Consider the following 27,878-nt stretch of genomic DNA (forward strand, 5'->3'; position numbering starts at 1 on the left):
AATTTCCTTTGTTTGTAATTTGGAACACTTCTTTATATATGATGCATTTGAAACCCTCGTGTTGAAAAATGTCTCTCTGAATGGCTCCCTTGGACGAAGAAGTATTTATTTTATGCAGTTCAACTTATTAGTGTTTTCCACTATGGCTGCTAATTTTATTAAAATATTTTTCTCACCCAAGGTCATAAAGATAATTATCCATTACCTTTGAAAAGATTCATTGTGTTGCATTTCAAGTTCCGTTTTACTGAAAAGGTATTCAAAGTATTCAAAGTATCAAAGTATTCAAAGTATTTAAAGTATCTAGAATTTTTTTTATAGATGACATGAAGTAAGGGTCAAGTTCTTTTCTCTTTCTTTCTTTCTTTCTTTCTTTCTTTCTTTTTCTTCTTTCTTTCTTTCTTTCCTTTCCACACTTACATCCATTTAAATCAATATGATTTAAAAGGCCATCTTTTCTACACTAGTCTGCAGTACAAACTTGTACATGTTCAGATGTGTGCATATTCTATAGTCATTCAACAAATATTCTTTAAAAGCTTCCCATATATACTAATCTTGGTTAGTTGATTTTTTAAGAAAATGAATTTTTAAGAAAATGATAATGATAAAGATAATGATAAAGAGGGACAGGAACTAGAATATACATTAAGAATTTTAGGGAAAAATTTGGAACATGAATTACTAGATAAAAGGTACTATATATTTTAGTAAATTCTCAGATCAGTATTGAATTTGTGTTGACAGAAATTAGTCCACCAAATATGAAATTTAATGAAAAATTCATTTCTAGTTTTAAATACAACTACTTTGGATATAACCCTGCTACCAGAAAGTCCAGCATAAAATGCCAAATTCAAGAATGAGTAAAGATAGTCAATTCATATTCAAGCAGGAAAGTAAGCTACAAAACAACTTCTGATTAGACAACAGCAAAATGAAGTGGAAAGACAAATTAGTTCAAATCATTCACTAATGCAGGAAACATTAAGGTAGCCATTTTCTCAAGGTCATTACGAATCCTTATCTTCAGAGTGTATATCATGGGGTTAAACATCAGAATGACAGTGGTATAGAAAGAGACATAAATTTGTCTGTTCTGAAAAATATGTTTGGATTTAGGTCATAAATATGTAACAATTTCAGACATGTAGAATAAAGCCACAACTATGACATGAGATGATCAGGTGGAAAAAGCTTTGATTCATCCTGTTGCTGATGGCAACCTCAGGATGGTAGAGATTATTTTACTGTAGGATCCAAGTATCAACAGAAAAGGGATCATAACAAAGAGCACAGTGACTGTCAAAGCCAACATCTCATCCAGGAAAGTGTCCCCACAGGCCAGTTTGAGTAGTGGGGGAATGTCACAGAAGAAGTAGCTGATTTGGTTAGACCCACAAAATGGTAGAGAAAATCTGGCATGTCCTCCCTATTTTGACTAGAACTCTACTGATCCAAGAGTCAGTCAACATCAGCTGGATACAGAGTTATGGTTCATAATTAGAGGACTTGGCAGAATATGACAAATGACCATATAGTGGTCATAGGCCATCACTGTCAGGAGAAAGCAATCTATGTTTCCAAGCATAAAAAAAGAACATATTTTTGTAACACAAGCAGAAAAAGAAATGTTTCTTTTCTGAATCCAAAGGTTAGGAGAATTCTACAAAGAATGACGAATACATAACAGATTTTCAGGAAGGAAAAAATAAAGAACCTGGTCAACTCTGGTTATGAGAATAATGATACCATTTCCCATAAAGATTATCATGTAGACAAGAAAAATATCACAAAAAGAAACATTCAGATTGGGAATTCAAGAAAATCCCAAAACAACAAATTCCATCATTGAAGTGAGATTTGCTTCTGTGTGTGTGTGTGTGTGTGTGTGTGTGTTCCATCTGTGAAAATAGTGAAATTATTCATTTATGCTCTTAGCTTAAACCATTTTCTATCCACTAGAGGAGTTTGAGGAATTAATATATATCATTTATCTCCATTCAAATTCCAGCATTTGATATCCTAGCATCAAAGAGCAAAACTGAATCCAAAGGTGAATGTATGCTAAATCCTAAGCATATCAACATCGTTAACATATATTAGTAGGTTTGAATTTTATAGTGTTCTAAAATAAGTGAAGAATATTAATACAAAATGAAATTGACAAAAAATAATTCATACTTTCTCTTCTAGGTTTAGTTATGGCTGCTTTTTCCTCCCTCAGTAGAACAGTTTAAGTAAATACATTTTATATATATATTATATAGATAATATATAATATAAATATATACAAATATGTATATAATCATATATATGCAAGAAATTTGTTTTAATAAGAAATTTATCTTTTCTCTCATAACTGAAACTCATATTTATTTCAAAATATACATGCTTTCAAAATACCAAGTTTCTTTTAAATAAAAACATCCCTTTTTTTCTACTGGTTTTATTTCTTTTTCATGTATCATCTTAACTTTTTGTTTACCATTCATTCTAATTTGCTTTTCCAGACATTCTGGACAAAGGCATTCTTATGGACAGTCACCCTATGGAATTCAGGTCCCCTGGTCATCCACCTTACCCCCATACCAGATCTTGGCAGGGAGCAAGAAAGCTCTTGAGAAAGCAGCACCACTTAATTGTCCATTAATATTCATTGGAGAATATCCAAACTCAAATTGTGCATGTGAGACCCTTTTTTTTAATCTCCAGTTTTCTTAATGTTTCTCCCTTGATCTTCCACCTGAGCCTTGAATAAAGCAACACTAGACTTCTATCATTATTACATGTGTGTGTTTTATTTGTGATTTATTAATTTTCCTTTTTTTTTCCTTTTAACTGACACAATCCTGACTGGAATATTAATTAATTATTTTTTAAAAGATTTACTTATTTATTTATTTATTTATTTATTTATTTATTATATGATGAAATCTCAGAGAGAGAGAGAACATGAGCACGCATGAAGGGGAAGAGGACCAGAGCGAGAGGGACAAGTAGACTCTGCTCCAACCCACAACCCTGAGATCATGACCTGAGCTGAAATTAAGAGTTGGATCCTTAACTATCTGGTCTGCGCCACCCAAGCACCCCTAATTAATCATTTTTTAATGGTTGTCCAAAATAAGTGTTCTTTCTTTTTTAAAAAAAGATTTTATTTACTTATTTGAGAGAGAGAATGACAGAGAGAGAGCATGAGAGGGAGGAAGTTCAGAGGGAGAAGCCAACTGAGCTGGGAGAAGGGGCCCGACACGGGACTCGATCCCGGGACTCCAGGATCATGACCCGAGCCAAAGGCAGTCGCCCAACCAAGTAAGCCAGCCAGGTGCCCCAAAATAAGCATTCTATTTCAATTTATACCTCCAGTCTGTGTTCAAAATAAATATTTTAAATAGAAAATTTATCAGAAGAAAAAAAAAAAACTACAGTGGCTGCTATGGTTGCCAGTCTACTTCCTTAATCTGTGTGAAAATTATCTGTTGGATATAACTGAGATGTGTCAATTTACTCCCATAGCACGTTCTAATTTGCAATGAAATGTTTGGCTCATGTTCTTTCTTTCTTTTTTTCCCCTTTTCTCTCTCTCTCTCTCCCTCTGGTTCCAAGACAAAACTCCCCAGGCTTGCCTCAGTTTCTAAATTTTTAAATGAAAGTAAGATACATTTTCGATTGATTTTCAAAAAATTTCGAGAAAATCTTTTGCCTTTTTCTTTGAGTTATAATTGCAATAAATTATATTATAATTCTAAAATAACTGTAAAGGCATTGGGCAGATGTAATTAAGGTGAAATATTAGTTGACCTTCAATTAGGGAGGTTATCCAAGTGGGCTGACCTAATGACATAAGTCCTTAAAATCCAGGTATAGCTGTCTGATCCAGAAAAAGTAGCAAAGATTCAAGGTGAGTGAAGTGGAAGAAGGAAGGAGGCAAGGAATGCTTTTGGCTTCCTGCAGCCCAGGGCTGGAGTGTTGGAAATGGTGGAAACTGGTACATATTATTTGCCTTTAAATAAAATCCTTGTGTGAGTACATTCTGTGGAGTCTGATGAATCCTTCCATCATCAAACTGGAGAAAAGAATGCAACTGTGTTTATTTTTTTAGGGTTAATAATAACTATTTTCATGGATAGAAAATATTTGATTAATGATTTGGCATATTCAGAAATATATAATTTCTTAATTGGATCAATATGGTGAAATCTCAAAAAATTAACTCTTTTATTGTCATTAAGTCTTAATTTGATGTTTCATATAAGCTTTATTTAATGAGATTTAATTTCTAATATTTTTAGGTTTCTTTGGAAGATTTACATTTTTGCTTTTTTTATTCTCTTATTTTTTCAATTTGCAAATTATTATTGTCACAAGTACATAAAAGCATTTTTATACATCGTTTTTAGTACTGAAAGAGAGTAATGCCCAATTTATAAATTTACCACCTATTTAATCTCTGATAATCATGCACATTCATTTTTTTATTTGATTTGTAAAAGTCCAAAAAGTTCTATTTATTAATATTTGTATAATTTTTGTATTCTATATTGTCTTTCTGATTTGTCAAATCCTGAGAATCCCTTCATTAATTCTATACTCATTGACATTTTTCTCTTTTCTTCCTTTTTTGATTTGAAGATTTTCTTATTTATTATCATCATTCAATGATGACTGACAGGCATTTATTTTTAACTATGTCCAGTTTTATAATCTTAGATTTGTCCATCTTTACATCTATTGTAAAAGGCCTTTTAGTTAATTTTATTTTTATTTTCTTTTAGTTATTTTTAAAATAAATTACCCTAAATGTTATATATCCCAATTCCTTTTAGTTCATAAAAAAATCTGTTGATTCTTTCAAAAATTTAAGATGATTTGGCTGATATTGAAATTTCTCTGCTAGATGCTAAATATTCTTTAAGACTTCAGTAACAATAAGAAAGAGAGTAATGTAAGAGTTTTCTTTTATGAGTTTTATGTCTACTGAGTAAAAAGTTATTATTTCTCATAATTTACATATTCCATTCTTTTTGTAATACATCCAAACTATAAATAAAATATAATAAAAAATGAGAAATCACTGAAATCCTGGCAGTGTAAGGAAGTCAATATTTTCCTTAAATCCACATCCTCCCAAATACAAAGTGGGCTAATATGCATAACACCCACTATCGACTTGCACATGTAAAATATTGTATGAGATAATGGAATGCTAACCTTCTTCGTTTTATAAACATAGTTATGTTTTATACATACATTTACTTTCTCACATGTCAGGAAAGCTTGGAATTTCTTCAGTGAAGGGGCTCTAAAACATTATCTTGGAAGGCTGTGTTTTACTATATGATGTAGATGTACTCCAGTGTCTTAATACGTTCCAACTGAGAGCACCTTCCCTTTGCTTCTTGTTTTCTTTTGCACTATAAAATAAACCTTTAATAAACACTCTTGAACAAACACACTTAATAAAAATTCTTAAACAAATACAGGCAGTAATTATTCTTGGAAAATATTATTTCTACAAGATGAGTTTTCATTGATACAGTTTTTAAAATAAAAGGATAAGTATTTTGATTTTTAATTCGAAAGAAAAATGCCAAATTACTTCCCAGGAAGGATACAGAATTTATTCCAGAGGATTCAAACAGAAGCACTTCAATGAAAAGACTATTTACATGGTGCATTACTTTCCTAGTAATCTATAGTAACAAAATATCATAAGTTGAATGGCTTACAACAACAAAGACTGAATCTCTCACAGTTCTAGAGTCCAGACTCCAAAAATCACAGTGTCGGCAGTCTCTCTTCATTCCCTCTAAAAGACCGAAGGGAGACTCATTCTTTGTTTCTTCCAGCTCCTGGTGGCTCTTGATCTGTTTTTGGCTCTTGGTTGTATTACTTACATCTCTACCTCCACCTTCACATGGTGTTCTTCTCTGTGACTCTATTTTTTAAACTTCCTTTACCTTTCTGTCTGAGGACATTGGTCAAGGGATATAGTGCCCACCTTAAATCAGGGTGATCTCATTTCCTTGACTTGATTACATCCACAAAGTCTTTTTTCTTTTTTTCCAAATAAGGCACATTTGCAGATTCTAAATGGACATTTACTTTAGAGGGACAAACATTTCAATGTGCTACACATTCATTTGGATAGTTTATAGTGAAAATTCCAGAGATTTAGAATACTAAATAGATATTATCAAAGCAAAACCTGAAGCTACAAAGGGAGGGAATGATGTCACCAGAGTAAAGGGGAAAATTCTCAGGATTTGTAGTCTTAAAGCAGTATGGACAGTGACAAGAGAGAGAAAGAAGGGCAAATGCAAAGAAAATACTAAGATTCTTCTGCTTCCACCATCTTGGTTATTGCTGGGTTTTGTCATTGGCTAAATTCAATCATAGGTACAAAGAATGGCAGCAAATATATCTGAAGGAATGGGAAGTTTAAAAAAAATGATCACAGCACATGACCTTAATCCTTGGTTATAAGACACACCGAGTTAACTATCATTGTATTGCTCAGGCAACCTCTTAATTCACTAGCTCACAGTAGAGGACAGATGGATCTTCAAATTAGACTGTTGCAATTGACATAATTTGTGCTTTGATTATACAGAAGCCCTTAACTTAATCCTATGAAACTAAGGTTCCTTAACATAATATGAAGATGCTATGACGGCGTTAATAATCATTATTGAGAAATAAAACTAGAAGACTTTTTTTTTCTGTTGCCACTACATGAGGAACATATAAGCAAATTCTGTAAATTCAAGTATTTGAGTCACGTTAATAATTTTGTTAGTAGTTTTCTCAGTGCTACCATGATGTCTTTGTTCCTCAGAGTATATATAATGGGATTCAATGTTGGGATCAAAACAGTGTAGAAAAGAGAGATCAATTTCCCAACTCCTTCAGATTGATTTGGTTTGGGTCGTAAATAAGTGATGGTAGCCGTTCCATAGAATGAAACTACAACTATCAGGTGAGAAGAACAGGTAGAGAAGGCTTTAGCTCTCCCTTTGGCTGATGACAATTTCAGAATGCTGGATATAATTTTGCCATAGGAGAAAACAATCAACAGAAATGGAACCATGATGAAGACCACTGCAACTACATAGATTGTTATCTCATTCACAAATGTGTCCCCACAAGCAAGCTTGAGTACTGGGGGGATGTCACAGAAGAAATGATTAATTGTGTTAGACCCACAAAAAGGCAGCGAGAAAATCTGGCATGTTTGCCCAATTACAACTGGAACCGCGCTGATCCAGGACGCAGTCACCAGCTGGATACAGACCTTCTGGTTCATGACTAGAGTATAGTGCAGAGGGTTACAAATGGCCACGTAGCGGTCATAGGCCATCACTGTCAGGAGAAGACACTCTGAGCCTCCAAACATAAGGACAAAACACATTTGTGCAGCACAGGCAAAGAAAGAAATATTTCCTTTCTGGGTCAATAGGTCCATGAGCATTTTTGGGATAGTGACTGTTACATAACAGATTTCTAAGAAGGAAAAATTGCTAAGAAAAAAATACATGGGGGTCTGGAGAGCAGAGTCAATTCTTATTATCAATATTATGATGCTATTGCACACCAGGATAGTTAGGTAGATGACTAAAAATACCCCAAAAAGAATCCACTGGAGATTAGGAATATCAGAAAACCCCAAGAGAACAAACTCCACAATGGTGGTTATATTCAAAATTTCTGTTTTTAATTTGTTCTCCATCCGCAGATATGGTAAATTCAAGATAGTTAATTCACTAACATTTTTTGTTTGTTTGTTTTAGAGAGTGCAAGCAGGGTTGGAGGGGAGGGAGAACAGAGAGAGAGAGAGAGAGAGAGAGAGAGAATCTCAAGCAAGCTCTGCACCAGAGTGGAGCCGGACACATGGCTCAATCTCATGACCCTGAGATCATGACCAGAGTCGAAATCGGGGTCGGAAGCTTAACCAACTGAGCCACACGGGTGACCTGATTCATTAACATTTTTGAACCACATTTTTCTCTCCTGTTACCTAGAGTAGATGCATGAATGTATTTATGTAATCTCAAATTATTTCCATCATTACTTTGCTCTGTTTCTAGGAAATGATATGTGAAACCTCAGAAATGAACTGATGTGCAGTTAAAATCAATTCAAGAAATAAAATCCTAATATATATGTTTTATACTTGCATGTAATAATACTAGAGATAATGAGAAGTGTGCATTGTTATTTACAACATATTGTGCAGGAATAATATGTAGTTATTTCACCCCTATTAAAAGTGGAATTGTTTTTCTATTGCTTTTGTCTGGGTTCATCATTTTTTTTCTGTATTGGTTGGGTTATTCCATCTTCTTTCAATTCAAATATTTTCCCTTAAAATTTTGTTTAATTTTTATTCAAAATGAGTTTTAAATTTTCCCATTTATATTCCAATGAGACTCAATTTCTTAAGCCAATCCTTTGTTCCTGAGGGAATAAATATATGCAATATTATTGTTCTACTTTATGCACCTCTCCCATCACTTCTGCTAAATATTGAAAACATTAATCTCATCATGCTGCTCAATAACCTTCCCTATTAGCACACCCTGTGCAATGCATGATAAATATCAATTAAACTTTAATCCGATCAATAAAAATGACCCATTCATCACAATCTTTTTCCATATATTGCTCCTTACCTATGTAAGATTCCATTGCAACCAAATGCAACTCCCTTTCTTTATATCCCTTTCTTTTTAAGATTTTATTTATTTATTCATGAGAGACAGAGAGAGAGAGAGAGAAGCAGAGGGAGAAGCAGGCTCCCAAGGAGCAGGGAGCCTGATGTGGGACTCGATCCCAGGACCCTGGGATCATGACCTGAGCTGAAGGCAGACGCTTAACCATCTGAGCCACCCAGGCGCCCTATATCCCTTTTTTTAATGTAACCTATTAAAGTGCAATTTTTATTAAACCTAATTATTATTTATTCTCAACATGCAAATGGTCAGAGCATTAGAATGAGACTAACACACACGCGCGCGCGCACACACACACACACACACTGTCTTACTTCACTTCATATTGTCATCTAATATTAGACAGTCAATACTGCTTAACAATTCCATTACACTTTATTAATATTTGTTCTCCAACTTTCCAAAACAAATATGTGTTTTCCTACTTCATCAAAACCACTACTCCCATCTCTACCTTATATCCCTCTCAACTGATGTTTTTGCCTTAATACTTTGATAAATAAAACTGAGCAAAAAATTTTTTTAAAAAATAAAATAAATAAAACTGAGCGAATTCTCTCATATCTTCCCATTTCCATTACAACTAGTTTTCAAAATTATCTTAAATGAATAATCTTTATAATAAATATAATAATTACTGTTATTGTACATATATCTAATATTGCTTTATCATTAAGAAAGGTAAGAACTATATGGATTATGTTAAGTAGTGGGGAGTGCAGGGCAGGCTGCCTCAAAATATGCCAAATTGGCATAATGATTATTTTGTATTAAAGTTCCTTAAGAAACAGCCAGTGCAAGAACACTCTGACATACCCTTCTTTTGTCTCCAGAAAGCAGGAAATAAATTTCCCATATGAAAGGAGCTGTAGCAGGATGTAGAGAGACATTCTTATCTTCAGAGATAGGGAACTCAGGGTGGAAGAAACCTATTTAAACAAATCTTGTTACTTTTACTAATTACGACCCCAGCCCAAATTCTGTTTGGAATTCCTTTGTCTAAAATGCATAAAAGCAAAATGATCACTTCTTTAGGTCTCAATTTATTTACTGGGCTTCTGTGCACACAGAATTAAATTTTCTCTTCTCTTAATCCGTCTCATGTCAGTTTCTCTTAGGCCAGCCAGAAGGATCTTGAGGGATAGAGAAAAATATTTCCTCCCCAAGAGTAGTTAACTCATTTTCAGATAAAGATCTCAAAATTTTATGCTTTTCTATTTTGTTCTTTGTCTCTTGAGCCTCAAATTTAGAAGTATCCTTAAATAAAATTGTCTAGCAGCACAATTATAGCTTACCTTTATGGATTTGCATGAAGCTATCTATGTGAGAGTAGGTGTTTTGTAAACTGTAAATTTTTAAGTTATTTTTTTCTGTCAGTAATTCACTGTAATTCTACAGTACTATTGGTGGCTTCAAACATTAGTTGCTTTTAAATAGGAAGTCATCATGCTCATCCTGGGGGACATCTTCTCTCGTGTATCATTTTGATTTCCAGGAAACTTCTTTTGTTGAGCAATCATTTGAGTTTATTTTTTAAAAATTTCTCTGTAGATGACCTGTCCTTCTCTTCAGGCCTTTCTGGGCAAAAAGCTCCCCCACTTGGGGGGACTCCCTAGGTAGAGAAATGCCACTTCATTGTCTAGTATTACTTTCAGGAAAAAGTTTAAAAATCTTTCTATTAGTTTTCATACCTTTAATAATTGGTGTGGATTTGCTTTTCTTACTTTCATTCTGTAATTCATCCAGATCTAGATCATCCACAACCTTGGGAAAAATGTGTCACATGTTTTATCAAATGAACGTGGTATGCTTGGTTCTTAAATATATTAGGTGGTGAGATCCATTTTCAGAAGTAGAGAGCTCTGTTTCTAGATTAAATTTTGTGGAAATTGAAGCATGTCGTGTCTGCTGACAAAAATCAAGATGCCTTTATGTTATGGCATCTACTCAGGCATCAGGGAAAGTATCTGACTGATTCAAAATGTAAACTACCTCAAAAATAAGCATTTTAAACAAAATTATTTAAGAAAGAAAGAGAGAGAAAAGAAAAAAAGAAACTTTCCTGTCAAAGTTATTTTCCTAATTCAGTTACTTCTAGGTAGGTTTGGAGATAAAATTATCATGCATAAAGTTGCAAACTCAATAACTACTTCTACTTGCAATTATATTTGTTTATTCCTTCTTGGTGTTCTTTGACTATTTGTGAAAATTGTGTGCTTCCATTTGTCAAAATAGTGCTTTCTATTTGTCCAGATAGTATGTTTCCAAAACTGCCTTTCCTTTCTGTATTTTAAGCCTGGTTCTCTTCACTATAACATGCTTCTTATACATTGGCCCTCTGTACTCTATTGTGACTAATTTGATATTGCTGGGGGACTTCCTTCATGTTTATATCCAAATAGGAACTTCATTCATGATTTGCCTCAAATAAGATGTCAGTTACTTACAGGCTGGGCATATTGAATGTCCATCCCCTATTGGAGTAGACTGAGCTAATCCCTATCCTATCCTTAAGACAGAAAATTGAGTGTTTCCTTATTCAATTACGTATCACTATCACTAAAAAAAATAATAATTTAAAAACTGAATGCCTTAGATATATCAGTGGTTTAACAAAATAAAGAAGCATCTTTCACTTTTACTACAGTACAATTTTGCGATTAGTAATTAAGAAACTATGGTTTCTTTCATCTAATGATCCCATTGTCCCACATCTTTGTAGTTCCTTATTGGACCTTCAGCATTCAGACAGCTGAGGGTAAAGATAGAAGATAAGGAAACCAATACGGTCTTAGGAGCCTCAACACAGAATAGACACATCACTTCTATCCTGTGCTATTGTAGAAACTAATCACATGGTCTAATGTTAATATGAGAAGGCTAGGAAATATTGTTTACTGCAAGTCAAAGAAATGGAAATATATTTGGAGAGCATCAAGTCAGACTCTGGCACAGGGTTCGTTTTCGGTCACTGGCAGTGTGCTATAGCATGCTATAACATGTAAACCTTTCGACTGAAGTTCTAACATAGCATTTACCTAACAGTAATTATTTGTGGTACATATCTATATTTTAGCATTTTTCAAGATATACTCATGTCTAATGCAATGTCATATTATTTTTATTCTTAAATTAGCAACATTATTGAGACATAGTTTATATAAAATAAAGTACAACCTTTAAAATACATTCAATGAAATTTAAAATTTGATGAAATCCAACAAGTATATATATATATATATATATATACACTTGTGAAACTATCACCACATTCAAGATACAGAATATTCACATCATCTTGAAACATTCTGATGTACAGCCTCATAATCTATTTCCCTTCTATGCCCAAACCCAAGAAATCACAGATCATATTTCTGTAACTTTAGATCATTCATAATAAGTTAGAAAGAATAGAAAAGGAAAGGAAAGGAAAAGAAAGGAAAAAGAAAAGGGCTGACTAAATGAAAAAACAGCTTACAGCTAAGGGAGGGAAATCATCCTTTAACCATATGAGAAGACAGTCAAATCCATTCATGAAAAAGTAAAGGAATTTTATTTATTTATTTTTATTTATTTATTTATTTATTCTTTTAAAGATTTTATTTTTTTGACAGAGAGAGACACAGCGAGAGAGGGAACACAAGCAGGGGGAGTGGGAGATGGAGAAGCAGGTTTCCCGCTGAGCGGGAAGCCCAATGTGGGGCTCCATCCTAGGACCCTGGGATCATGACCTGAGCTGAAGGCAGCCGATTAACGACTGAGCCACCCAGGCATCCCAAGGAAAGAAATTTTAAACTGCACGGAGGTTCAGTTTATTAAAAACTAAACATTTCTATGCAGTCACTTAGGAAAACACATTATTTGCCCTGATGTGTGCACTCTGAATCAAACCAACTTGCATGCCTGTGAGTTTAAGCAGGTTTGCATTTGGCAACACTATTGTATCTGCAAAAGATGTACTGTATGGTGAATAACATAACATAATAAAAAAATTATAAAAAAAAGATGGTCAACCAACTAAGTATGATCATGTCAGTTATCACTCTCTGACTTAATGAGCCTTAATTTTGATATTGTCATCTATTCTATTTTTCTTCCACAGCTAATCTGATACCTTCCAAATAGAACTTTTATAGGTTATCTAAATTTGTCTAATGGTTTCAGCAGAAAAATCAGCTTGCTGTGACCATGTGCATCACAACCAGAAATGGAAATTATTTTTGTATTTGTTTTAAATGTTGGAAATTATATGTGATTTGGTTTTAATTATGTCCCTTATACACATTTGATTCCTTTATCCAGCACAATTCAGTGGTATCACCAGTGCTGGATCATGAAATTTTTGTTTAGTTATTATGATTGTTAAGGAAAAGGGCGATTGATTTTACTGACTTGGTTTCAGGCCAAAACAAAAGCATGACATTAAAAGAATAAAGAGCATTAGGTTTTTGTTTTCATTACCAACAAGATGTATTCATTAAAGAAAATGAAGACAGGAGGGGGAAAATCTAAAACAACAAAACTGTCTCTTATGTGTGAACATTTTGATTCATCTCTTCCATCTTTTTAATACAGAGTGTGTTTGATTCACATCCTATGTGCTGCAGAAAAATTTATGAATTGTCATCCATGTGAATCTATATAAAGCAAACATCCTTGTAACCACTGCTCAAGTCTGCTAAAGAAAAATATAAAGGATGTAGCTGCCTCATATTCCTCTTCCTAATGGGAGCCATTAAATCTGTAGGCATCCCCAAATATTGTCTTTTAACATTACCTAAAAGGACATATACAGTATGCTTATGTTTATGGTTTATTTTGTTCACTGATAGACTTCATTCAGGTTGTATATAATTGTGTTCTGTTCATTTAGATAGATCTCTGCTTTTTCTTTGGGTGAAATTTACACAGTTATGTTACAATTTTGATTTGATAAGTGTTTGCTATTCTGAAGGATCCTAAAATAAACATTCTTAGAGGGGTCCCCAGCATCCATGTGTATGCAATTTTGCCGGATACATACCTAAGAGTAGGATTCTCTAAATGAAGGCAGACTCTAAATGGGATCACAATTCATATGCGAGCATCAGATGAGAGTTTCCATAGCTCCACATCTTTAACACATATTCTATGATGTTTTCTCGTTTTTCTTTTATCATTTCATGTTTTTCATCATGATAAGTATACTCTTTCATACAAGTCCCCTATTTCACCCATCCCCCCACCTACCTCCCCTCTGGTAATCATCAATTTGTACTTTATCAGTTGAAAGTCTGTTTCGTAATTTGTCTCTCTATAATTTTCCCTTACTTATTTGTTTTGTTTCTTAAATTCCACCTATTAGTGAGATCATATGGTATTTGTCTTTCTCTGACTGACATTTTGCTTAGCTTAATACACTCCAGCTCTGTCCACGTCATTGCAAATGGCAAGATTTTATTCTTTTTGATGGCTGAGTAATATCCCATTGTATATTTATACCACATCTTCTTTATCCATTCATCAGTCAATGGACATTTTGGTTCTTTCCATAACTTGGCTATTGTAAATAATACTGAAAAAATATAGGGGTGCATGTGCCCCTTTGAATCAGTATTTTTGTATCTTTTGGATAAATACCTAGGAGTGCAATTGTTGGGTTGTAGGGTAGTCCTATTTTCTTTAAAGCTTTATTGTGTTGCATTTCATATTCAGGTTTACAAACTACCTGCATTTTTTTTTTTTTATAAATAGTGTGAAGTATGGGTTGCTTTTTTAAAACACATTCACTTCTAATTAAATTAGCACAATTTATAAAAAAACTTATTTTTTCTACATTATTCTGCAATTTTTACATATTCAAGTGAGTCCATGAACTGGGTATGTGTTGGGCTCTCTATTATGTGTCACTGGTCTCTTTATTGTTGAATTCTTTCCTTTTGTCTGAATTCTCAGTTTAGAATGTGTCATGATGCCCAATAAAGTAGGTGCTCCCACTTTACTTCTCTTCAGCAGTGGTTTGGCTATTGCTGGCTGTCTTCATTTCCACAATGGTTTTAGAATCAGCTTGATAAGTTACACACACACTCATGCACACACAGATGAGATTTATTATATTTTATTGAATTTGTGGTTCATACTGAGGAAAACTGACATCTTTTCAATATTGAGTTTTAATCCATGAACATGTCATCGCAATCCATTTACTTTTTTCTCCAAAACTTCCCTTGAATTATCTTTTAGTTTACTGGGTAGACTTCCGGCATGTTTTTTTTATTAGATTTCTCTTAAGTATTTGATATATTTGATCCTATTTACATAGTGTTTTAATGTTAGCTTATGTTTGCTTCTTTTATATGGAAATAAATTGATTTTTCTAATTGATTATGAAATCAGCACATATGTTGAATTAATTTATTAACTAATAATTTCAATGTAGATTCTGGAATATTTCTATATTTACATTTATATAATTTTCCAATAATTAGTTTAATATCTATCTTTCCAATTCTCATATTATTTCTTTTTCACTGCAGAAGCTAGTATTGCCTGTAAAATGATGACTACAAACTCTAAGGAAAAGCATCTTTTTCTTGGTCCCAATTGCAGAAAGACACATTTCAATATTTTTTTACATAATTATGTTTATCAGCTCATATTGCAACACATGTCTCTTTCTTATTGCCATGTATATGTGCTGTACCTTATATGAACTAGTGAGTGTGGGACCCTTCCTCTCTTTCTTATCATTTCTTCATTGTCTTCACTTATCATTTTTAACTTAATAATATTTTTTTCCCTAGGTGAGTCTTATTGGTGAGATAAAAAAAGATACTTTAGTGCCACTCCTGATGAAAAATATTCCTTAACCTCTGATTACCTAAAGTAAATTAAAAAGTGTTCTAAAACAAATGCAATCTCAATCACTTTACTGTACATAATTTTTGACTATCTTATTAATGTATTTTTTAAAAGATTTATTTATTTATTTTGGAGAGAGAGAGAACATGAGTGAGGGGGAAGGACAGGAGACAATCCCCAAGCGGACTCTCCACCAAGTGTGGGGCCCTAAGTAGGGTTTGACCTCACAACCCATGAGATCATGACCTGAGCTGAAACCAAGTTGGATGCTCTCAACTGACTGAGCCACCTAGGCTTCTCTCTTACTAATGTATTTATTTAAGTATTTAACTCTTTCTTCCCATGTATACATAAGTTACATAACAACTAGATTTTTTTTCGCTGAAATCCACCATTGTAACCATATCATATTGTAATACATAGTAATATATAGTAATACAAAACTATTTTAGAAATTACAGATCAGACCAGTTACCATCTGATACTCCTTAGTGACCACAGTCAGTGTCACATGGCAGAATATCACTCAGTGGATCCCGACCCAATTCCGGACCCATATTCTTATGAGGTACCATAAAGTGATGTTTTAAGCTACAAACCTAGGGTGTGATTTGTTATGCAACAATAGAAATCTGAAACTGGGCACTTCAAAATGGTTACAAAATCAACATTCTTACCTTTTCTTCCATTCTTTCTCTAGATGGGTAATATGTTATTGTCACAGTTGCTGTCTGAACATTCTCTTCTCTGAAACGAGTGCCGTAATTGTTCTGTGTTTTTAGATCTTTATTGACACCATGATACCACTTTATTTTTTTAAATTTTTTATTGTTATGTTAATCACCATACATTACATCATTAGTTTTTGATGTAGTGTTCCATGATTCATTGTTTGTGCATAACACCCAGTGCTCCACGCAGAACGTGCCCTCTTTAATACCCATCACGAGGCTAACCAGTCCCCCGACCCCGCTCCCCTCTAAAACCCTCAGTTTGTTTTTCAGAGTCCATCGTCGTTCATGGTTCATCTCCCCCTCCGACTTACTCCCCTTCATTCTTTCCCTCCTGCTATCTTTTTCTTCTTTTTTTTTCTTAACATATATTGCAATATTAGTTTCAGAAGTACAGATCTGTGATTCAACAGTCTTGCACAATTCACAGCGCTCACCATAGCACATACACTCCCCAATGTCTATCACCCCGCCACCCCATCCCTCCCACCCCCCACCACTCCAGCAACCCTCAGTTTGTTTCCTGAGATTAAGAATTCCTCATATCAGTGAGGTCATATGATACATGTCTTTCTCTGATTGACTTATTTCGCTCAGCATAACACCCTCCAGTTCCATCCACGTCGTTGCAAATGGCAAGATCTCATTCCTTTTGATGGCTGCATAATACTCCATTACTCCATTGTGTAGATATACCACTTGTTCTTTATCCATTCATCTGTCGAAGGACATCTTGGCTCTTTCCACAGTTTGGCTATTGTGGACATTGCTGCTATAAACATTGGGGTGCACGTACCCCTTTGGATCCCTACATTTGTATCTTTGGGGTAAATACCCAGTAGTGCATTTGCTGGATCATATGGTAGCTCTATTATCAACTGTTTGAGGAACCTCCATACTGTTTTCCAGAGTGATTGCACCAGCTTGCATTCCCACCAACAGTGTAGGAGGGTTCCCCTTTCTCTGCATCCCCACCAACATCTGTCATTTCCTGACTTGTTAATTTTAGCCATTCTGACTGGTGTGAGGTGGTATCTCATTGAGGTTTTGATTTAGATTTCCCTGATGCCGAGCAATGTTGAGCACTTTTTCATGTGCCTCTTGGCCATTTGGATGTTTTCTTTGGAAAAATGTCTGTTCATGTCTTCTGCCCATTTCTTGATTGGATTATTTGTTCTTTGGGTGTTGAGTTTGATAAGTTCTTTAGAGATTTTGGATACTAGCCCTTTATCTGATATGTCATTTGCAGAAATCTTCTCCCATTCTGTCGGTTGTCTTTTGGTTTTGTGGACTGTTTCTTTTGCTGTGCAAAAGCTTTTTATCTTGATGAAGTCCCAAAGTTCATTTTTGCCCTTGCTTCCCTTGCCTTTGGCGATGTTTCTAGGAAGAAGTTGCTGCAGCTGAGGTCGAAGAGGTTGCTGCCTGTGTTCTCCTTGAGGATTTTGATGGACTCCTGTCTCACGTTTAGGTCTTTCAACCATTTGGAGTCTATTTTTGTGTGTGGTGTAAGGAAATGGTCCAGTTTCATTCTTCTGCATGTGGCTGTCCAATTTTCCCAACACCATTTGTGGAAGAGACTGTCTTTTTTCCATTGGACATTCTTTCCTGCTTTGTCAAAGATGAGTTTACCATAGAGTTGAGGGTCCATTTCTGGGCTCTCGATTCGTTCCATTGATCTATGTGTCTGTTTTTGTGCCAGTACCATACGGTCCTTGATGATGACAGCTTTGTAATAGAGCTGGAAGTCCGGAATTGTGATGCCGCCAGCTTTGCTTTTCTTTTTCAGTATTCCTCTGGCTATTTGGGGTCTCTTCTGGTTTCATTCAAATTTTAGGATTATTTGTTCCATTTCTTTGAAAAAAGTGGATGGTATTTTGATGAGGATTGCATTGAATGTGTAGATTTCTCTAGGTAGCATTGATATCTTCACAATGTTTGTTCGTCCAATCCATGAGCATGGAACATTTTTCCATTTCTTTGTGTCTTCTTCAATTTCTTTCATGAGTACTTTATAGTTTTCTGAGTACAGATCCGTTGCCTCTTTGGTTAAATTTATTCCTAGGTATCTTATGGATGATACCTCTTTAAACAAGAGAACTAACTGATGTATAAATTATGGATATTATTTAAGCATATATTATAGAAAAAAGATACAGAGTTTAAAACAATAAAATTAAGAAAAACAAACTGTATACATACTGCATTATTTTCCAACCAAGTTTGATTGAAAATAGATCCAAATGGGTTTCCTGTATTTTAATGGGAAACACCTAAATAAATGCCAGACTTTTGCTTCTTAATGGTAACTTTTGTTTTAGTATAATGATTCTCTCTTCTCAGTTTACCTCTTTTCATCCAGAAGAACTTGGAAAAATAATGCAGTAAATATCTGAAGTGCTTCTATATTAATCTCTATTATGTACTCCACCAAAAGAATAAAAAAAAAATCAAGTAGTCTTTGAGAATGGGTGAATCCATTTGGGAACAAAATAGTTCAATCCCATACATATTGTATCTCTGAAAAGCACAGTGCACTCATATTTTTTACATTAGTGAAATATAAGGTAAAAATTACCAAAATGTCATGATTCAGCCATGTAGAAAAAGCATATGTCAAAGAGAAAATCAGGCTGGCATGTAGGAAAAAAGCAGGTGGTAATAGATTCATTGCCATCCTATCAATTTCTAAGTATCAATCATCAGAGGGTTTTTGTATATTTTAGTCTTTCCTTTGGTTTTCTCTAAATCATAACAAGGAAAATTCTGTTTGATGAATGGTAAAATGTCTAAAAGTATAAGCATATAGACATTTAACAAATATTCTCTAAAGGCTACAATATACACATCCTTTACAATCTAATAATTTCATGAAAAGTAAAAAAGAGTGTTACATAAAGGGGAAAGTATCAAAACATTCACTATACCACCCTTAATTGCAAGTTCCAGAAATAAAGCCTATTTTCTGTAAGTTAAAAAAAAAATGACTATAGTTTTTATGTGGAAAAAAGTATGCGACATTAATATACTAGATAAGAGATATTACATTTTTCAGCAAAACGTACCCATCACTAGTGACTTTGAGGGAGAAGCAGAGTGGTGGCCTGAATATGAGATTGGCTGAATACTTAGTGTCTTAATTTCTTAATGTTCATGACAACCCTGCAGATATAATCCTGATATCAGAGTCCAGCACAGAACAACAAGCTCAACAATGAGTAGAAGTAATCAATGTAGAGTAAGGTAGGAAAAAAAAACCTGAATATTAATTTTTGATTGCACAACTGCAGAATTAAATAAGAAAACTGACAAGGAGTTCAAATTGGCAGCTAATACATTAAATATCAAGGCAACAATTTTCTCAAGGCTATCATGGCATCCTTATTTCTCAGAGTGTATATCATGGGATTAAACATTGGGGTGACTATGGTATAGAAAAGAGAGAGAAACTTGTCTGTTCTGGAAGAATGTTTAGATTTGGGTCGTAAATATGTAATAATTGCAGATCCAAAGAACATGGCCACAACTATGACATGAGATGAGCAGGTGGAGAAAGCTTTGATTCGTCCTGTTGTTGATGGCAACCTCAGGATGGTAGAGATTATTTTACTGTAGGATCCAAGTATCAACAGAAAAGGGATCATAACAAAGAGCACAGCAGCGGTAAACACTAACATCTCATTCAGGAAAGTGTCCCCACAGGCCAGCTTGAGTAGTGGGGGGATGTCACAGAAGAAGTGATTGATTTGGTTAGACACACAAAATGGCAGAGAGAAAATCTGGCATGTCTGCCCTATCTCGACAGGAACTCCAGTGATCCAGCAGGCTGCCACCAGCTGGACACAGACCTTGTAGTTCATAACTAGAGGGTAGTGCAGAGGGCTACAAATGGCCACATAGCGGTCATAGGCCATCACAGTCAGAAGGAAGCACTCTATGTTTCCAAGCATAAGCACAAAACCCATTTGTGTTGCGCAGGCAAACAAAGAGATATTTCTTTTCTGAGTCCAAAGATTTGTGAGCATTCTGGGGAGAGTGGCAGATACAAAACAGATTTCCAAGAAGGAAAAATTACTAAGGAAAAAATACATGGGAGTCTGGAGAGTCTGGTCAACCTTGGTTATGAGAACAATAATGCCATTTCCCATCAGAATTATCACATAGACAAAGAAGAATATTACAAAAAGAAAAATTTGAAGATTGGGATAATCAGAAAATCCCAAAAGAGTAAATTCCGTCATTGAAGTGAAATTTACTTCTGTTGGTTTTTTTTCCATCTGTGAAAACAGTGAAATTAGCCATTTATCTTTTGAGGCCTGTTTTCTAATTTGTTTTCTAATTTCTAATGGACTAAAGGGATGTGGGGGAATTAGCACATAAAATTTCTATTGTTTACTAATTCCCATCTTTTTATATCCTGGGCTCAAAGAACACAACTGAGGTCTAATGGAGAATACAGGCTAAATTCTAAATATATCAACATATTTAACACTTAATACTAGGTTTAGATTTGAATTAAAGTGATGTGTTCTAGAATTATTAATTTTGAATTTTTGTATGTATGCAGACCAAATTAGTCCATTTTTTTCTTCATATTAACAAACGGAATACTGAGGCAGAAACTTTTACATTACATTTTCTCAGTGGTATGTTACCATCAAATTTCACATTATATTTTTTTGTAATTTCTCAATTCTTCCATGAAGCCTTCTGTAAGTACAAGGCATGCCTTCCTTTCTGCATGGTACAGCTGTAGTTGTTATTATTCGTGCATGCATGTTATTTGAAACCATTCTGGTTTCATTTATTTATCAAAATAAAATAAACAACATGGTCATCGTGTATTATAATGCAAGATCTTTTATTTATCTTATTCAAAGATGCAGTAAATGTTTGATAAGTATTTTTTGACCTATTGGTTATTTAAGTAATAATAACAATATTGAAGGAATTACACTGATGATACGATTTTTGAAACTCTGCCTAGTAAATTTATCCTCCAGTGACTTGCTACCTGCCATGGGCCATTTTCATTTAACAATTTTCATTTTAATAATATGTCAGAGATGAAAAACACAAAAATCATAATGGAATGCTATAATTATTTAAAAATATCATTATTAGTTTCCAGAAATACCAAAGGCAGAGAATATATATTTTAGCTAGAGAGTGAGCAAGTGTATGATCATGAGTAATTAATAAGACCTACAGAGACTCAATAATCTTCTCATGTATTGAGATATAGGTGGACAATATAAAACTTTAAACAAGAAAGACAATTATATTATACCATTAAATAATATCTGGGAAAACAAAGGACAAAACTCATTTTAGTTAAGCTACTATTGTGTTGATCAAGGGCGTGCAATAAGATCTCTCATTTAGTCTAAAATAATTTTGAATTAAATGTTGGTGTCCTCATGGTACATTATAGATGGAAGTACTTAGGCTCAAAGGGTTGTATGACTAAACTAAAATTAAACTGTTCTATTTGGGTCCCAAGATTCATGAGCATTCTGGGAGGGTAATAGATACATAGCAGATTTCCAAGAAGGAAAAACTTTTTTTTAAAGATTTTATAAGGAAAAACTTTTAAGAAAAAAAAAAAAACCTACCTGGTAATCTGGAGAGCAGGGTCCAGTTCTTTTTTTAGAAATATGGTGCCATTGTCCATCAGCATAAGGATATAGACAACTAAGAACAATCCAAGTAGAAACCACTGGAGATAGGGACATCAGCAAAGTCTAAGAGAACAAATTCCATGAATTTGGTTCGATTTTCCTTCAGGTCATTTTTCCTGTCTTTTTATCTGTGGAGAGAGAAATTTAACATGAGCTTTTCAATTTACCTTCCTTGACATTGATTGTTCTTCAGATTGCCTCAGTGTCCAAATGGGCTTTTGTGATCATTGCAATTGTTACAAGTTTAAGGGTGTTACTATTTATATGTGTCCCACTGTTCAGGTTAAATCCTGTGGATTATCACTATAAAAGCTTCCCTGAAAATTCCTTTAGGGCCATTCCATTATACTTTCTGAATACAGTCCAGAATAAACAAACTATACCCCACTCAGCAGAGGTTCTGGAACATTGGCTACAGTGGAGACAGACTCAGAGCTTTGCTATATGACCTTACACTTAATTAACTACACTTTTTGACAGTCCTATTGTACTTCCCCATGCATTTTTCTGTTCAGTAGCACTTTTTCTTAAAGTGTCTTTTCACATATATTTTCAGCTACCTATTTCAGGCCTTCATTCCTCCGTCCTCACTTTTTGATCTTGAGCAGAAATATCCCTGTTATTCAGTCCCAATTATTAGATTTTTTTAAAATTTTTTATTGTTATGTTAATCACCATATATTACATAATTTGTTTTGGTGTACTGTTCCATGATTCATTGTTTGTTCATAACACCCAGTGCTTTTTTAAAATGGTTAGAACTCTTATCGTGCTCATGAGACTATCTCTTAGAAGGCTTCTAGGTGGAAAACATAAGAGCGTTTTATTCAGAAAAATTAACTGGAGAACACTGATTCAGGGAAAAAACATTAAAGGCAGTGGGCCCTGGGCAAACAGGGATAGCCAGGAACGTGTTCACTACCCGTGGTCTGTATGTGTGTGGGTGCAAGGAAAAAAGGTGTCTGCATCTGGTTTAACCTTGTGCTATGTGCACCCTCCATTGTCTTTGTTGGTGCTCCAAACATACTCCCTCATCACCGTTCCTAAACTCCCTTCTTTAGAGATAAGGATATTGAGTATCATGAAATGTGGATCGTTGACCGATTCCGTACATGTTCGTAATTGCAAGCTAGCAACTTTTTTTTTTAATCTTTGAATCCTTTTACCATGATTTATCATTTGCGTGATATTAAGCAATCATTCAAGCTTCCTAATTTTTGCTTCCTCATTTGTGAGAAATGAATGGGAGACGACTGATAACATTATTACCTATCAAATTTAAACTGATTACTTATTAGTTGGGATTAAATAATTACAATTATGATTATATTTTTTCTTTGACTGTACTCTCCAGGGTTATAGTGCATTGCCTAGCAAAATTGCATGTAATAGAGTTATTGCAGGCCCTTGTCAGTGATTACTCTTTTCCACTCTTCCCTTTCACCTGGGCCAGGACTAGCGAGGAGAGGGAGGCTCTGGAGAGTGACTTTAAGAGGGGCTCAGTCACGCTCAGTTCTGCTCCTGGGCTTGTACAGATCTATCTCCGTGTGACCGCCTCCTTGGATATTGCACCCCCATGATGCTTGGCTCACCACGAGGTCCTCAGCCTGTCTCTCATCTCTCCATCTTGATGGGAGTGGACATCGTCCATGAAATTTAGCATCTGTGCAATGTCATAGGTAAGGAGTAGAGTCTTCTCCAGATAGACGGAACTGAAGCATGACCACTCCACTGCTAGTTTGTGACCTGATGCAAGTTACTCCAATCTCTCAGCCAAAAGCGGTCCAGCTGTTGTTCCAATGTTTTGGGTCTTTACTTGAATTAAATCATTTAACAAATGCAAAAAACTTGAAGAAGCCCTGGCGTTTATAAAAGTTTACACAAATGCTAGTTATGATTGTTATAATTAAAAACTAGGTTTTATTCTTCTGAATTACACTCAAAATTCTACACAACCTGGAAAAATACCCTCTAAGTAACTTTTCTTTGTATCACACAATTATTCGAAAAATTCAGTGAAATTTTAAAGAAATCATCAAATGTTATAAAAATCCCAAACAATTCAACACTCAAGTTGTAAATTCTCCTGAATTCTCATGCCAATATATAGAGTTTTGAACTATTATCTTTGTCTACAAGATGCATAACTATTCAAGCCTTAGTGCTGCAATTTGCTAAATTCCTTTTGTTTGCCTTTCTTTCACTGATACTAAATTATCTGAGAGAAAGGGCTGTAATTCCTTTTCTACTTGGAATCCATATAGATCCAAAAAAAAAAAAAAATACAATGTACCTAACACGGTGCTCAATATTTGATTCTACAATGAACTGAAGAGGTGGATGCTATTTAAATGGAATCATCACTCTTAAAAGGGATAAAAGAATTAGTGCAAGAAAGAATAAGAATCTAATATTTGTGCATCGCTTTTAAGAATGACAGCATTTAGTTTAAATATTTCACTCTAATTACTTCAATGTAACAGCCTCCAGTGCTGAATAAAATATGATTTCTAGTTGCACAAATCCAAATTTTTGACACTTAAATTACCAAGGTAAAACATGAAACATGTAAGATTTGCATGTTACTCTCATGTGGGAACAGAGTAGAAAGAGCAAATATTCACTCTGTGTGCTCTCACAAAATTCTATTATTCTCCTTTTTTGTAAATGTTTAAGTATTCATCAAGAAAAAAATAAAAATGTTCTAATATAGCTATTTTTTCAAACTCAAGCTTCTATTCTCTGGAAAAATCCAAATGATTGAGGGACGGGGCAATATTACTCTAAATCAGTTTGATATTGGTCATATCAACATCTCTACCTACTTCAGTTATGTTTGTATATTTACTATTAATTAACAAATTAAAGCCTGTAATTAATTTTAAAAACATTTTTTTATTTTAAGGAATAAAATATTCCTTGGATTCCCCTAAAATTGTGATTGTATTAACTGAATTGCTTCATTTTAAAATCTCTTAGTACAATATCACCAAGACTAAAATTAAGAAATAAATGTGTATTCATTACCAAGTCTTGGTTCAAAAGGAAGTTTGTCTCTATTATTTATTTACCATACTTAGAGAAAATATATTATTATTATTCAAGTTTTCAGTATTTCAAAGAGATTTAATATCACTATTTAATATTATTAACTGTAAATTTTATTTAATATAAGAAATATGTAGGACTTGCTTTAATATGACACATTTGTTACTATATATTTAATATTAATTTTTAAAACTTAAATATGACTAAAGCTTTTATTAGTATAGAACAGTTTTTATTTACCTTTCTTAGCTGGGATGATGCTGATTTTTTTTCTCACTGTAGAGGGTTTAAATATTCATATTACTTTAGATGAAATCATTTACTCCATCAAAGACATTCAACTATAAATTGTTCTGTTCTTTCCAAAAATAAAGTGCTCTTTAAGTAAAAAAAATAGTTATCTTTACACTATGGGATCTCTCCAATCAGACACACTTAAATTACCAATTAAAAGCATCACTTTGGCACTGTGTAATTTGTTACATTTTTTCCAGATAGCTCTCACTCTACCCAGAATACGTTCTCTTCAGCCTCTCCATGGAATAAGGTGCACAGCACATCTTATTTGTTACCTATGAATAGGGTATTGAGGAATATCATTTAAGAACATCCAAAATTGACATGCATCCAATTCATCCTCTGTTATGAACACTCCATATTGAGCTTCTGTTTCTATGGACTCGCTCCCATCACACTTTCCTAAACCGTTTTTCTCTTACTCTCCTCTATAATAGATCCCTTCCTCCATATTCAGGGTTCTGCCTGAGTAATAGTTGTAAACGTCCTGATGACAGATAATATTTTAACTTATCAAACTGATATTTTATTGACTTCTTCATGAGCACCAAGGCAGCCTGAAAGCTAGCTGTTGGATGTATTATATCTACTTTAAAAAATTAATTTGGGGGGAGTGCACCTGGGTGTGGCTCAATCAATTAAGCCCTCAGCCTTCAGCTCAGGTCATGATCCTGGAGTCCCAGGATGGAACCCCACCCTCGGATCCCTGCTCAGCGAAGAGTCTGCTTCTCCCTCTGCCCCTCACTCTGCTCATGCTCTTTTTCTCTCACTCTCTCAGATAAATAAACAAAATCTTAAAAAAATAATTTTGGTATCAATAGCACTATTGATACAGGGAAATTCTTTTTAATACAGCATTTTGCCATCTTCCCCTAATTTTATTTCCAGTTTGAACCCACTTTTAAGTGGAAATACTACCAAATATCATGTAGGATAATAAATTATTTGATTTTTCCAATTGAAGGGGTAGCAAAGATGCCAGGAAGAGTTGGTGTCTTCTAGGCTTCAATTCTGGAAAAGGCAATGGTTTCCAACACTTAGATTGTTTAAGAATCATGGCTTGGGATCAATTCCTCATGTCAAAAACAGGATGTTGCTTCTTGTTATTTAACAAATAGTGATTTCTATGAGTTTATGATTAGGAAGAGAAAATATTTCCGAGAGAGAGAACTCCTACAAGTAATGTGATAAGAGAGAGTGATCAGGAAAGCTAATTAGGATATATCAGGAGGAGGGTGACAGTTCACACAGGGAAGGCAGAGGGGACCGAGCTAGTGAGTGAAAGGTGGGCCAGGCAGGAGCTACTGAGGATGTGCAACCAAGAGGCAGCTCTGCTGAAAGGCTCAAAGCCTCATAATCAACACAGTGTAGTACCAGGCGTGGGTATGGAGATCTTCTGATGCCATAGAGTAGAAAAAGCTCAAATACGAATGAGAGTTTGTCATTCAATAAAGCTAGCCTACCAAATTGGCAAAATGTGGACATTTAAAATACATGTTATTGGGCTAGCACAGAAACCTTTGAAGAAAAAGTACAGATTTTTAGTAATACATCATACTACAGTAAGGAAATTTTCTAATGAGCCATATGTTTAAATATTTTAGAAAATAAGATCACGAAAGAGTTCTAGAATTTTGAAGCACTGAAAGTTATGTAGCTTTGGCTCAAGATTAGAAATGCAGGACATAAAAATTGAACAAAAAAGAAAACAGCTACATAAAAATAAGCAATTCTACGTGGTAGAAACAAACTTGAACCAAAAGTAAAATCAAAATACTATTGATATTGTTGGTAAAACGTAATATCTCAGATAAAGTGCTATTTGCCATTATTAATAACCTCTACTTAAATATCAAGAAGTCCAAAAAGAAAGAGAAAGAAAAAAAGGAAGGAAGGAAGGAAGGAAGGCCAAATAAATGAAATGACAATTTATAAAAAGGGGAGGAAAATCATCCTTTAAACATATGAAAAGATGTCCAATTTCATTCAAGAAAAAAGAATACAATTTTAAAGGACACAGATATTTAGTTTATAAGAAACCCTAGGACACTTTCCCAATGTAATCACTTGGAAAAACACATTATACATACTAATGGTGAGGGTGTACAAGCCTTGTGGGGAGGGGGGGCACTATCACTTATTCCTTGAACAATAAAACTTGCACACATACGAGTTTGAACAGTTTTGCCTGTGGAAACGTAAGCAATTCTGCTGGATACATACCTAAGAATAAGAGTCTCTAGACGAAGGCAAGCTTTTTCTAATTGGAGTACCAGTGTTTGAACATCCATTTATTTATTTCTCTTTAAATTCCTTCAAATTATTTTATAGTTTACTGGATGAACTTCCCACACATTTTTATTAGAACTATAATACTCAAGTATTTGATATATTTGGTCCTATTTGCACAGGATTATTTTGCACAGCACTTTAAATATCTAATTATGTTTGCTTCTTTTAAAAAATAAATTGATTTTGTTTACTGACTGTTTTCAGCAAACATGTTAAACTCATTTATAAACTATAATAATTTCATTGAAGATTTTAGA

At 34.1% G+C, this 27,878-nt stretch overlaps 2 protein-coding genes and 1 pseudogene across 2 annotated transcripts; all 3 read right to left on the reverse strand.

Annotated features, from left to right (window-relative positions):
- Positions 1 to 1,204: 1,204 nt before the first annotated feature.
- Positions 1,205 to 2,660, reverse strand: LOC113913566 (annotated as a pseudogene).
- A 4,121-nt stretch (positions 2,661 to 6,781) lies between these two features.
- LOC113914945 (olfactory receptor 10AG1-like) lies at positions 6,782 to 7,750 on the reverse strand. Its single transcript, XM_027580573.1, has one exon. The coding sequence runs from the start codon at positions 7,730 to 7,732 to the stop codon at positions 6,782 to 6,784; it is 951 nt and encodes a 316-aa protein (XP_027436374.1). The 5' UTR covers positions 7,733 to 7,750.
- Positions 7,751 to 19,647: 11,897 nt separating this feature from the next.
- On the reverse strand, positions 19,648 to 20,595 carry LOC113913565 (olfactory receptor 10AG1-like). The gene has a single exon (XM_027577867.2). The coding sequence runs from the start codon at positions 20,578 to 20,580 to the stop codon at positions 19,648 to 19,650; it is 933 nt and encodes a 310-aa protein (XP_027433668.2). The 5' UTR covers positions 20,581 to 20,595.
- Positions 20,596 to 27,878: the final 7,283 nt, after the last annotated feature.

The sequence above is a fragment of the Zalophus californianus genome, chromosome 11, assembly GCF_009762305.2.
Source record: "Zalophus californianus isolate mZalCal1 chromosome 11, mZalCal1.pri.v2, whole genome shotgun sequence".
Classification (NCBI taxonomy): Eukaryota; Metazoa; Chordata; class Mammalia; order Carnivora; family Otariidae; genus Zalophus; species Zalophus californianus.

What these genes read in the sequence shown, in the direction of transcription:
- LOC113914945 (XM_027580573.1), bottom strand. Translation starts at nt 7,732, where the DNA reads ATGGAGAACAAATTAAAAACAGAAATTTTGAATATAACCACCATTGTG.
- LOC113913565 (XM_027577867.2), bottom strand. Translation starts at nt 20,580, where the DNA reads ATGGAAAAAAAACCAACAGAAGTAAATTTCACTTCAATGACGGAATTT.